Source organism: Anser brachyrhynchus (assembly GCF_964034855.1).
Source record: "Anser brachyrhynchus genome assembly, chromosome: 1".
NCBI lineage: Eukaryota > Metazoa > Chordata > Aves > Anseriformes > Anatidae > Anser > Anser brachyrhynchus.
The window spans coordinates 129,954,443-129,967,648 of record NC_137694.1 but is presented as its reverse complement, the minus strand read 5'-3'; the positions used below and the strand labels follow the sequence as shown (position 1 = coordinate 129,967,648).

The 13,206-nt window shown below is 40.4% G+C and overlaps 1 protein-coding gene across 7 annotated transcripts in view; it reads right to left on the bottom strand.

Annotated features, from left to right (window-relative positions):
- Window positions 1-13,206, bottom strand: part of SCML2 (Scm polycomb group protein like 2) — an 81,409-nt gene that overhangs the window by 63,539 nt on the left and 4,664 nt on the right. For 3 of the 7 annotated variants that reach the window (XM_080576447.1, XM_080576446.1, XM_080576448.1), the window contains exons 2-3: window positions 5,644-5,748; window positions 679-747 (exon numbers count right to left, since the gene is read on the bottom strand). In XM_080576447.1, coding sequence (XP_080432573.1) covers window positions 679-747; window positions 5,644-5,665 — 91 coding nt within the window. In that variant the 5' untranslated portion in view covers window positions 5,666-5,748. Of the gene's footprint in view, window positions 1-678; window positions 748-5,643; window positions 5,755-13,206 lie in introns of those variants that run through there. The other 4 variants (XM_080576450.1, XM_080576449.1, XM_080576451.1 and 1 more) reach the window with 2 other exon arrangements.

The window sequence follows — 13,206 nt, the reverse complement described above, 5'->3', positions numbered from 1 at the left end:
CTACCACAAATATATGAAGAGCATATAGGGATGCTGCTGCCCTCTTACTGCACCTCACAAAGGTGCAACTGCCCACAGACCCACATATTTCCCAGCAATCCCACATATACGATGCCCCATGGCACCTGCTGAGGATACACCAGAAGTTGTCAAAATTTGACAAGAAGCTGGATCTTTTTTGGCAAGTGTGAAGTTTTCCACAGTTTGTTATCGATACATAATTGATTTGAAAACATTTTTTTTTTAAAATAAAATTAGAATCCAGTTAGCAACACCGAAAAGCCACCAGCAAAGCACCAGCAAATACATTAAGGAAAGTAAAGGTAACTGGGGTAGAAGAGGCATTAAACGGAGTAATACATGATTAGAACGACAGATCAGTAAATGATCTAAAAAATTGGTGTTTACAGAGAGTTTTTGATTATAGTTATAACAAGTACTTGTCTTAGCTAATAAAACTATCAGACTCAAGTCATGCAGTTTCAACCATTATTTGCTACACCAAAACGCACTTTGCTAAGTTACACAAAAGCAATGGTATGTTTTTAACTACCCATCGGTAATAGTCAAAGACATTAGAGGAGGAAAAAAAAAAAAAGCCTCAAGAGACATTGCAATCCAAATGCATGTTTCCTTTCAGTATGCCTTAACTAATAACCTGACAGCTGCAATACCTACCACTGTTTAAAGACGGGTTGTTTGCCTGCTGATTCTTGCCATCTTTCTCTTTTTTAATATTCTTTGAATCTAAAAGAGAAGATTCCATCACATAATAAATGTAATATTCCCATCATAATGATGTCCAGCATAACACAGAATGCTTTCAAACAGTACAGAATATGTTGTTCCAAATACTTTTTCATCTATTTCAGTGCATAATCAGAAGGTAATTTATATTACAAATTTAGTCACTGTACTATTTTTCTTTTTCAAAATATATTGCAAAGTACAGCATGAAAAAGCAAAGCTTAATTACATTATATTACATTATCAGAATATATCTAGTAGAAAATGTAGTACTAGCTCCACAAAAAGCAATCCTGCTTTTTTTTTTTAAACAGCTTTACTCAATCTACACAATTTGAGATCCTCAAAACTGGGTATCTTTTCAATCTTGTTGAGACCACTGCAAACTGAGAAACAAGAAAATAATAAAGCCTAACAGTGTATTTCTGAGCTGAAGATTTAATTCTATATTCATTTTATTGAATACTCGAATCTGCCTCACTGGGGCAGGGACTGATGGCCCCAAGGCTGATGTGGGGGCTTGGGCCTGGACAGGGTAGAGGAAAGGTCCTAGGGGAGGCTGGTCAGGACCTTTAAAGCCTATTAGTGTCGAGACACCTTCCACATATAAGATAACCCAGACCTCAGAGTTGTAGAAAACAAAGAATTTGAGTGACTTGAGAGAGGCTACATAGGAGTAAACTGGCAACTATATAAACGCTCAAAATCTGCTGCAAATATACCACCTGCTTCTCCCAAGGCACATCTGGAATACCCCAGATCCTTTGAACTACGGGGAAAAAATGCTATGTTTACTCCTTTACTTAGTCTTCTTTCTTGACTTGCATGCTCTTTGTTTTAAAAGTTTGCCTTCAGACATTTGAAAGCACTTGACAGTTGTCCAAGGAAAAATCCCTATGGGGGTCAACTTCAGATGGACCTGCTGCAATACTTCTGGGTGGTGCCCACAAAGCTCTAAGCCAGGTCCTTGCTCAGGAGTAGGGCTTTAGCCTGCACAAGTGGACACCCTACACCTTGACAACTATCAGCAAGAACTCAAGAAGGGGTAGCACTAAAACTACACCGGTGACAATGACAAGACACAAGGACAACAGTCACTGTCTCCTCCCTACAGTTCAAAATATATTCCATTCAGCCTCTTTGGGACTGAACTGAATCCAGCCAGTGCTCTACTGGGTAGTGACAATCACTAGAAAAACCTTTCCCTATGTTCTACAAGCTCAGTTATTCAGGCTTTCAAAAAAATAAAAATAAAATGAAACAGTCATGGAACTGTCACATGATAGCTTGCAGAACAGAAGACTTCCCTATCCACTTATTTCTGAAGAGGAAATCCAACGGAGTCCCACATAAGAGGCTTATTGAAGAACAGAACTAATAACTGCTTCCTGCGAATACCCAAAGCTTGAAAGGACAGCCATGAAAGAACATCGACCCAACAGTGCCAGATTTCAAACGAGATGACAGCCTTTCATGATAAGAGAAATCAAGAACAGGTGAAAAAATGTGAAAACCCATGGCCTGCACACCAGATGAATTTTTGCTGACATCTCCCACCCAAATTATTTGTTTCCTGTATCAGGTTTAATGCCTATTCCACAAATACTATAGCAAATAAAAATGCTGAAATGGAATACGCTCAGTGGCACATTTTACTTATAATCATCAATTAGAAAATTATGAAAAGAAGAGATGAAGATGTTAATAAAAAGAAATAGAAATTCCTTAAGATACCTCTTTCATTTGAGCTGGAAGCATCTTAACTGATAATAAACTCAAACACTACCATTTATTTTTGATGGGCAGAAAGCTATTCTTTAAAATGCTCAAGCAAAACACACCCACCACATGCAGAAGCATCCAAGAAATAAGTCTGAATAAACTAAGATTGCTTTTAAAGCCCCCCCCCAGCTTTTACGCATGCCATATTTCAATGTTGAGAAGACCACTACAAAGCTGGAGTGTTTTGTCTGAACAGATGAAAAGCCATTAACTGTAAGAATTACTGTCCTGTTTTCCCTTGAGATACCCTGAATCTACTACCACCTCCCACCACTCAGAAAGGTTTCCCTCAGTTTGCACTTCACAAAGGCTATGACACTTCGGTGCAGCGCACCTCTTCCAATGTCATTAGTCAGGGTGGATAAGAATTTATGGTTTATTTTTAGAAGAAACATTAAGGAAAATAAGATTTATTAAAATCTGAATTTATAAATCTAAGTGCCTTTAAGTGTGCCAGTTTACATATGATATTTTGATAGCCTATACTCTGGTAAATTTGATTCCAAAAGATCACTGAAAACAAAATTAAGAAATGGAAGAGTATTATGTCAAATAATTGGACTGAGAAATATGACTCCCTCAGCAAATGACACTCAGTTTGGTCAAACTTTGACGCCGAATCTCAAAAATGAGGTCATGAATAGCTCTGCAGGTACAAACAGTATTTTCCCTTCACCTCCCTCAGCTAGCAACTCAGTGATTAATCTTCCTCAAAGCTGAAAGGTGGACTTGAAAATGGGAACTTTTTTTGTATGTTAGAGATAGAAGAGATTTACTAATTCTAGAGGCTTGAAGTTCATCATGACAAAAACAAGTCAGTTGAATTCATTATCTATCTTTCTCTGTTCATAAAGTTCATTTATAAAGACACAAGCTTGAATTTACTTCCCAATGCAAAACATAATATGTTTTAGATCATTTTGTCAAACCACAAAAAATAAAATGATATTACTGTGGATCTAACTACATGCTATTCAGTTCTCTAAAAAAAAAAAAGGCAAAGAAAGAATTGGATCCTATTTCCAAAGGAAGTGTTAAAAATACAGTAACATACCTAAGTATATATTTAAGAGCTTTTACATTCACTGTGTAAATATGTATATAGGTAGCCTATAATGCATACAGGCTAAATATCTACTTTCAAAATCCTGTAAAAGAATGTTTTCTTCTAGGTAGCTAGATTAGAATACAGCATATATTAAAATTAAAATAGCGGCATATTCTATTCACCAAATAGCAGCTTTTCGACAGCACACTCCATAAACTAAAGCAGTAGACACAAAAGAAGATTAGAATAGATTATTTAACATAGTGTTTTCTCCTTACTGATTCAAAACTCCATGTGTTTACATTACTTCACCCTATCTGTAACCACAGAATTCTTCTGCTGATAAGATTACTCAAGAGACGACAGGCAAGAGTAACCACATCTATCATGCAAGAAATTAGAGACAAGGAAGAAACGAGACAAAGCTATCTTTACTGTCTCATGAATGTAAAAAAAAAATTTAAAAAAAGGCACCTTTAGAATATAATAAGGCCTGGTAAAGATGATCCTAGTTACCAATTTATATTTCCTCTTATAAACTCCCATGTTGAACTGCAGCTTGTTCTCTGAGACACTTAACAAATCCCCAACACTTCTTTCTGGGATGACTTAATCTTTCAGGAAACAAGATGATTTCTTTGCCTGTATACTGGCAAGCACCATCTCTTTTGACAGTATTAGTTTTTAGAGAGGTGTGTTACATGAGGAGTCATGTATTTGTCATCTTTTAAGACTTCCTATTTGCTTGCTGTCCAGCGTGGGAAAAAAAAGTTCACAGTCATGCCTTCGAGATCTGTGCAGCTACTTCTTAGCCATCTTAAAGTCTTCAACTCCAGTTTGTGTTCGAAACTTGGCAGGAGACCACTTTTCTCAAAGAAATCCTTTGTCTCTTCCAGACAGACATGAAACACTTCTGGGTGACAGAAACATTTGCTCTTCCCATGCCATGCAGTTACTTACCCTCATATGAAGTTTGCTAAGACGAGCCCAAGACTTACCATAGGTCAGGAAGGGGCTGCCTTTGCTCCCTAGCGCACAGAGGTGTGAGCACATTTTAGCTACCCTTCACCAAACTTCAGTGCATGCAGCTGAGTATATCAAGACAGAGTGAATCTACATCTCCTTCCCTTTCTTTCTCTGCTTCCCAGTGGGATTCTTATCTGCCCAGAACAGAGTGCTTCTTTCAGTATATCTAGACAACAGCCATGCAGAAAAACTACAAGAGAAGGGGGTAGACTTCCTCCATAAACTCTTGGTTCAACAATTAAATAGATGACTGCTGCCATTCCAGAAAATCTATTATAAAGACAATTATTTACCAAGGGAGCACACAAGCACATAAAGCAGCTTGGGCTGAAGGTGGAAAGCTCAAGAAAAACACAAAAGTATTAGTAATCTTTTAGGAGGGAAGCCTACTCATCTGAAAGGTTTAAAAAGCAGCAGAAACCTGGTTTGAAAGAGTGGGTCTTTCTCGCTTTACATTCTCTTTGTTTCACCAACCCAAACACGCTTGTTATTTCTTCAGTCTCACTCTTTAGCACTTAATTCGCAATTATCTTCTGCAGACATGACACAGTAGGTATCACACCTTTGCACTACACTGTGCATTTGTGGACAAATTTCTTTAAAAAGTGTACATTTTTATCTTCAAGAGCTCGTAGAAAACAGCTGCTAATAGTATTTATTGCAGTAAACTTTTATTCCTTGCACTACTCAGTTATCCTCCTGATAAATTATGTGCAGTTACAAAACAAAGCACTACATTTCATTTAATACCACATCTAGACACATTGTTCAATGTTAGAGTAGTATAATGACTTCAAGGCTGTCACAGGACAAAATTGCTTTGGCTGAACTTGTACAGAACTCCAGGCTAAGCTGAATTTAGCACACTTACTCTAAAACAATGTAAACTTTGTACTTACCTGTGTTCAGTATATATAATAACTTCTCTTCCTGAATTTCACAGTATCCTAATTGTTAAGTAATACACCACCACCATAGAAGAGATAGTTTAACAGGTTCCCTATTTTCTTTCCTCTTGGATAAAAGCTATCAGGCCTCACCTTTAGCTGCTGTTCTCCCCATGGTAACACTTCTGTGATCTCTCTCACAATAAAAAGGCTGAAGTTGAAAGACCAGTTAATTCTTCCTTTCAGCACAACAGTTTCCTGTGGAGTAATAATACAACAAGTTAGGGGGGGGGGTTGTTGGGGTTTGGGCTTTCTTGTTTTGGAAAAGGAGGATTTTTTTTTTGTATTGTTGTACACTTATCTTGCTGGTAAAAAGTTGCAAGCTTTTAACAAGCTATTTGTAGAAGAGCAGCATGTAAACAATGGATATGTCAAAATAGCACGGCTACAGAAGAACCCAAACTTTTATTTCATTGGTTTAGACAGTTTGTGGTATAATGATTTGCATTTTCAGTGAATTTCTAATTCAAAGAAAGATATAAAACATGTTTTTTCCTGTTTTCCCCAACAAACACTACTGAAAAGTGAAGGAAAAACTCATGGATCACACGCTCCTCCTGGCTTACACACACAGAGTTTATCTTCCACCACATAACTTTAAACATCTCTGGATAAAATGCTCTTTCAGAACCACACTGGCAAGGGGAACAAAACACTGATGTAAGAAATCTACACAAAGGCACAACTGCTCACTGCTACCACTGCCCGTTACCGCTTACGGCAGAGGAGGGAGAACCCACCACGGGAATGCTAACTGCAGATAACTAGAAGTGACCCATGCTCTCGCAGGTTTTAGAAACAACTTAGTTAAACTGTTGTAACACAGCAAAAACAATTTTTGTGCGTGTGCTACTGTGATTTTTCTACTCCAGCATCAATTCTTTGGAATTTCGACTGCACTCAAAACAAGTGAAACTCACTTGAGGCTTTTTACCCCTAAAGCAACAAAACAGGCGAGTTTATTATCCTTTCCCATTCACTATTCAAGTAATAATGCATAAAAATACATTCAAATTTCTGAATTATCTTCTTTGATCATTTCCTTTCAAGGAAATCCCATGATATTAAAGTTAAAATCATTAACAGTTCAAGGGTTTTTTTTTTAATTTAAATGTATGGACACTTTTTCAAAGACAAACTTTGCCAAAAGTAACATTTTTGGAACCTGTATCTTTCCAATGCTATAAAAAAGGAATGGTAGTTGAAAAGCAAGGTAGCTATTTGGAGTTTCTTGAACCTTACACTCACATGCTAAAAATTTACACATAGATATTGCATGTAACAAGAGGTGTGTCATAGAGGCAAGTATTTTCCTGAAATTGTGACATTTCAGTGAAATTTAGAGGAAATTGTACACCATGGTGGTGGACTGCATGACGAAAACTTTATACAGTGCTAGTTCCATGGCTAAAACAAACTAAATATGGTTTTAAAAAGGCCAATGACTGAAGAATGCGTTTTGTGCATGTCTGCAGCACGTGGACATGCTGGATAGTTATTACAAAAAACCTAAGCAACTTAGACTTGAAAGCAGTTATAAATAAAACTGGATAGTGACATAAAATAAGCAGGCTTTGCTACACAATAGCATTCACAGCATAAGTGATCATCAGGATTAAGAAGGGAAACCCTTTTAAGCCATCAAATAAATTTGAAATACGTGATACTTTCTACGTGATACTAGACTCCCCCAAAATTCAAAGCTTTTCCGCTGCAAGTAATAAATTGTGAAAGGTGATGCAGAGTCAAAGTAACTGTTTTACAGATTACTTTAAAACAGTGCATGGTTTTTATCTTTTTGTTCCAAGCACCAGATTGCACTTGGTGCAGTAATAAAGATTCCAACCCTGCAGTGATAGTCATCAAGTTTAGCACAACCGGAGCGTCTGTCAGGACATAAAAAGGATTCCAGCGTTTCATTAGCCTCTGCTCCACCAGATAGGCGGTTTTACAGCGTGCCCACCGGCCTGTTAAAAATATAAGACAAGGGAAAGCTCTGAGAGCGCTCTCTGAAACAGAGCAAACCGCAGAGCAGGAATACAATATACTGCTGTTTCGAAGAGGTGCTACTTAAAACCCAGTCACACTTACAGTACTCAGCGTAGAGTCTCTATTAAATTAGCTGGTAGATAGCAACGTTTGTCTCAGAAGACATTCAAAAACAGTGTTTCTGGGCCTCTAACAACCGCTACATGATGCTGGATGACAGCAAACTGAAAACCAGTTACCTCCAGAAGACAGGGCAGGCCCAGGAACAGCTTTCCACCACCACCACCTTGCGTGAGGGGCGAGCGAGGCCGGTCACGTCGCCTGCTACCTGAGGCACCTCTCACCATGGCCTCGCCATCCCCAGCAGAAACAGCCAGCTAGGCCGGGGGAGAAACCTCCAGGTGCTTTTCGGCAAAATCTCACAGAGCGGATGGAGCTCGAGGCATTCTTGCATGTGCAACAGGGTGAGACAGCAGAGCGAGCAATACAGAAAGTGAAGGTTAAGAAATTAATCTAGAAGCTTTAAGAAACACAGGCAAAAATAAATAAATAAAACAAGGCCAGGAATATGCAAACAAACATAGAAATGTACTGGCAAGTCTGAAGCGTAATGGAGTGAGCATGCACAAAGCAAGAGAATGAAAACCGAAGCTTCAAAAACGAAGCTAACCATAGTGACTGACAGTCATATACAGAAAATGGCCAAAACCCACCAATTTAGGAATGGAAGTACAGAATCTATACCAGAAACCAATGAAAAACTATTTGCTGTACATTAAAAAAGCAGAAAAATGCAGGAACCTAAGGAACGGTATGGTCTGTAAGGTCCCTCCCAACCCAAACCATTCTGTGATAACATTAAATTCATCATTGGAATATATTCTATTTAAAGCAACAGGGAGGATCTCCACACTCATCAACTGTATTATTTACATCATTTACCTCTCAATTCATCCTATAAACTGAGTTTCATTCCTTCTCTGATTAGCTTCCCTTGCATCAGCTACTTTAAATTAAAAATAAATAAATAAATAGACAGACAGACAGCATTCATCTGCCTTTAATTCCTTACTGAAGTTTTTATTGTTAATGCCCAAATCACTCCTGCTAGCCACCTCCCACTGTGCTAAGTCTTTTGTCAGAAGGACATATATTATTAGACAAGCCTAAACCTTCACCCTTGGTGCGTCGCTACTACATAGTACCAGGTGTCAGCAAACAGGATGGAAAGCATGTTTCCTGTCTAACATTGCTCTTCTAATTTTGAAAGAATTACTCAAAGGACACGTGTTGCTGCAATTCAAAGAAGGTGGTATTTTACAGAAAACGTCAAAGTCATTTGCTCCTTTCTCTCAACCACATCTCCATTATACTTCGCACTGTAAGCCCGCCATTCAAGCAAGCTGAATGTCCTGGAAAAAAAAGCATGCATATTTAGTGCTTCATGGTGCAAGTTCATCCTGACAGCATGCCTGGTCATAAAAACGCACGGCACAGGATTATGGTGATAAGTGTAACGCTCAAAAGAAGCCTGAGCAGCCAGCAGATCACGGGCTTAGGACCACCAAAAGCATTACAGTTTCCCTGTCAATGACTCCATACCTCAGACTCTGAGGGAAGACGGAGCTGGCGATTTCAGAGCTGTCTGTCCCGACCCCTGGTGGCCCACCGAAGGGACAGAGGGCACAGAAGTACAGGCGGTCGTCTTCCAGGCTCCACGCGAACAGGGTGCTTCGCCACCAGCACGCCGGTGCCGCTGCCCTCAGAAGGCCCAGCTGTGGGGCTGGCACCACCACCCTGGCCTCTGCCACCATTCTCACTCCCTGTGTCCTTTCACAGTCCCCTGTGTCTCTTGACAGCCCCCTGCATCCCTTCACGGCCCCCTGCCCACCCCACAGCCCTGCCCTCACACAGGGCAGCCCGTACCTGAGGCACCGACTCCTCCGACAGGAGGGCGCGGTCCGCAGCAGTGACTGCTCCTGAGAGAGGAATGCTGTTTTTTAACCTGCTCGTCTATTCGCCTGTCATCTCTTACATAAAAATACTACTTCACAATCTTTGCACAAGCCCTTAAGGTGCTGAAAAAGGGCAAATACACAGAATAAGTCTAAGAAGAGTACTCCTGTAACATCCGATACTTCCAAGTCCCCTTGAAAATTTCCTTCCAGGTAAGTCACCCGGTGCATAGCCTCACATATACTTCAGGACATAACAGCATATCTCTCTGTATTTCTGCAACAGGAACCATCCCTAAACTAATCTTCTAGAGCACACTGTGGCACCATTATAGAAAAGTAAGATCTCACACGCTAGGAGGAAAAAAAAACAACAAAAAACCTACCCCCGCACAAATACACCATAAGATGTGCCACAAGCTTCATAGTCATAAAATCAGTATTAATTGGCATTACACATTTATGAGTTCAAAAAAAAAAAAAAACACTGAAGATGAGGTTTTCCTTCATTTATGCATACATAACCAGCTAGTGTTCTGACAAGAAACTTGATCTGAGTTAAAATCCCTTTGAGTTCAAATTCTCTGTACATAAATAAATACATAAATACATAAATAAATAAATAGAAGTGAGAATCATTCCAGGAAAGGAAATGAAACTTCCATATTTTCATATGGCAGAACTTCTAACAACCTGAGAGACCAGAACACCTCTCTAGTAGATAAAAGCAGAGCTAGGAGGGCTAGGCTCTTGGAGAATTTATGGGCTTTCAGAAGAGCAAATGTTAGCTAGCCATATGTATTATTATAAAAACTAAGGCTGAGTATTTCTTAAGCTGTTAAAAGACAAGAGTAGGTAATTACAGCTTTCCAAATATCATTTTGTAACAGCGTTTGCCTTAACATCAAGAAGAAACTTCCTGCACTTGCAAAATTCCTCAGAAAGTCCCCAACAGTGCACTGCTCACTATTTATGAAGTGATTAGCATAAACAAACTTTTAAGCTGTCAGCAGTAAAACACCATTTGTAAATGTTCTGCCCTCCTTCCAGGTAAGTTTACGATCTGCTTTAGGATATGAGCAACTGTAATTACAGTGAATCATGCATTTCAAGACTACAAAATCATAAGCTCTCAATCTGCACTAAGTGTGTATTATTCAGTACAGAGCAAGGCATTGTGTGTTTTAAAAACGAACATTAACAAGGTTTAGACCACAGATTTGTCCCCAAAATTCCTGAAGCAAAAAAATAAATACTTATAAATGAGAACAGCTGAAAAATTAGGTCTCAGAATTAAATTAAATAACATAGCTACTATCAACTGAAAACAGAAACGTCTCATGTCACACACTCAACATTTACTATTTGGACAGTAATTTTAAAAATTAAAGTTTGGAGCTGCTCTATAGCTACCAGTGGAAAATAAAAATAGCTTCTCCCCTCTACACATCCCCCCCCATCCTGCTTTAAAAGTTGGAAGATGTGGGGTTGTAAAAACCTGAAAAAGGAAATGGTATGTGTGAAGTCAGCAGTTCAGCAAAGAGGCTGACTGGCCATTAACAGCTTTAAATATTCTTAAAACGCCAGCCTTCCCACATGAAAGGGTATTTTAACATTATATTCAAATAAATCAAAAATACAGTTTGCAGCACTTACATTTCTATCTTAAGTAAAACTGTCAGTTTTAGTAGTTTACTAGTGCATATTTGCAGTAGCATAAGAGCTCTACAAATTGTTTAAACATTTTGGTGAATTCAACTCACCAGAACCTCTGTGCTGTTTTTCTGCTTCCCCTCTTCAAACCTGGAATAGTGTTCCTGCAAGCATTCATCATCATCATTCAACCTGGCTTTGTTCAAATGCCTAACTCAAATTTCTTTCACGAAGCAAACTAATTAAATTATGCACAAAAAAAATAATAATAAAAATATATATATATACACACACACACATCTTGCATGATGAAGACTGGCTAACAGCTAAATACCTGCATGAAATTCCCTGTACACCCAGATGCACCTCCTGTGCCTTCAGCTCAGCCTCCCCGACACAGCAGAGAGCTCTCTATTTGTTCTGGGAGGCACCAAGCGTACTTTTAGCACAGTGCAAATACAGCAGGTAAGGGAGAAAAGAAATTGCTGCTGCAAACACAGTAAGAGATGCCCGGAGTCTAGGACGGAATGGGATGCCAGAGGTCCCAAAAGGGCTTTTCTGCACTCATCTCTGACAGACAGCAAGCAATACCAGCGGTTTTAAAAGCAGCAGTAAGACAGAGTGTGTGTACTCTGGGGAAACGGGGAGAAAGACAAGCAGAGGAAGGCTGGCGGAAAAGGGTTTTACAACCTCGTAGATAACTCAGGCTTCCTCCTGTCTATATTGCCACCGCGCACTGAAGGGACCGCTCAAGCTCAGCTCAGAGAGGATCCAAGAGCCCCACGCACATATCACGGAGCTGGGAAATCCATCACGATTTCACGCGATCATCTTTTTTCTGCTGCAGAAATCTGTGAAAGTACACAATTTCTTTTCCAGTGGAGGCACAGAGAGCAGCCTTGTGGTATTTCTGTATAGATCAGTCTGCGAGCACCCCACACGGAGTCGGCTTGTTTCAAAGCACGACGTTTGCCTCTCCTTGCTCATACTCAAAGCCAGCAGCAACATACTCCTGCTGCCATCTTCTTCCAGTGCTTAAGGCACCCTCCCCTTGCCTGAGGACCCAAACAAACTAAAGGCCCCACCAGGCAGGTGTACCTGTGCTGCTGGTACTGAGGGCTCTGCTGCTTCCCCAGCTTCTTATTCCTCTAAGAAAAAAAAAAAAATCCTTCTGTAACCCATCCCACCAAATAAATCATCCTGCAGGCAGACGCCACCAAAAACACATGCCCATCTATTCAGACGAACATTCATGAGTCCTGTTCAGTGCCGCCAGGCATTCCCGTGCCACACGCCGTGCTGATGGGTCCACAGAGAACAGCCTGCTCCTAAGTATTCACACGACAGGACAGCTGCAAATACTCAGCTGTAGCATTTGCTGCACTCTTTGAAAAGAGAAGGCAGAAGCCCAGAGCATCGGAAACATCCAAAGCAAGCCCGTGTCTTTCTTTCCAAACTTCCTAGGACAACTTTCCACTTCTGAAACAAACAGGGTGAAACGGGGCATGATGTGGTGAGGCCATGTCTTCCCCAGCACGCCTGAGGAGCTGTGTCCCTGTTGGATGCCAGCGCCAGGACAGGGGCAGGGACAGAGCAGCCCCTTTCTGCTTCACACGCTGCGATCCATGGCCCCTTCCCCACCCTCAGCTTACCCTGCTGGGCACCTGAGGGCATTCAGGCAAGAACTCAAGCAGAAGAAAATAAAAATACACACAAGACACACAGTTTTCCCACTAATAACACTGCTCGTTTCATGATTAGAACCAGCACGTATCTTCAGGCCTTTCCAGAGAACCACTGTCTGCCTCTTTGGTGCACTCCAGCGCAGGGCACGCGTACAGGATTTAGCATTAGAAGTGCCATCGTGCATGCCCCAGACCTTTTAGTCTGAGCCCCGATAGATGGCAGCGACAAGTTCCGCCAAATTTAGCAGCTCTGATACCCTTTCACATTCCTCCACGTACAAGACTCGCTTTTACGAACTGCTCTTTCCAAATGGGCTTTTAGGAGCGCCCCACGAGTTGCGCTGGCGGCACTGACCTCCCCTGCCTTAATCTCC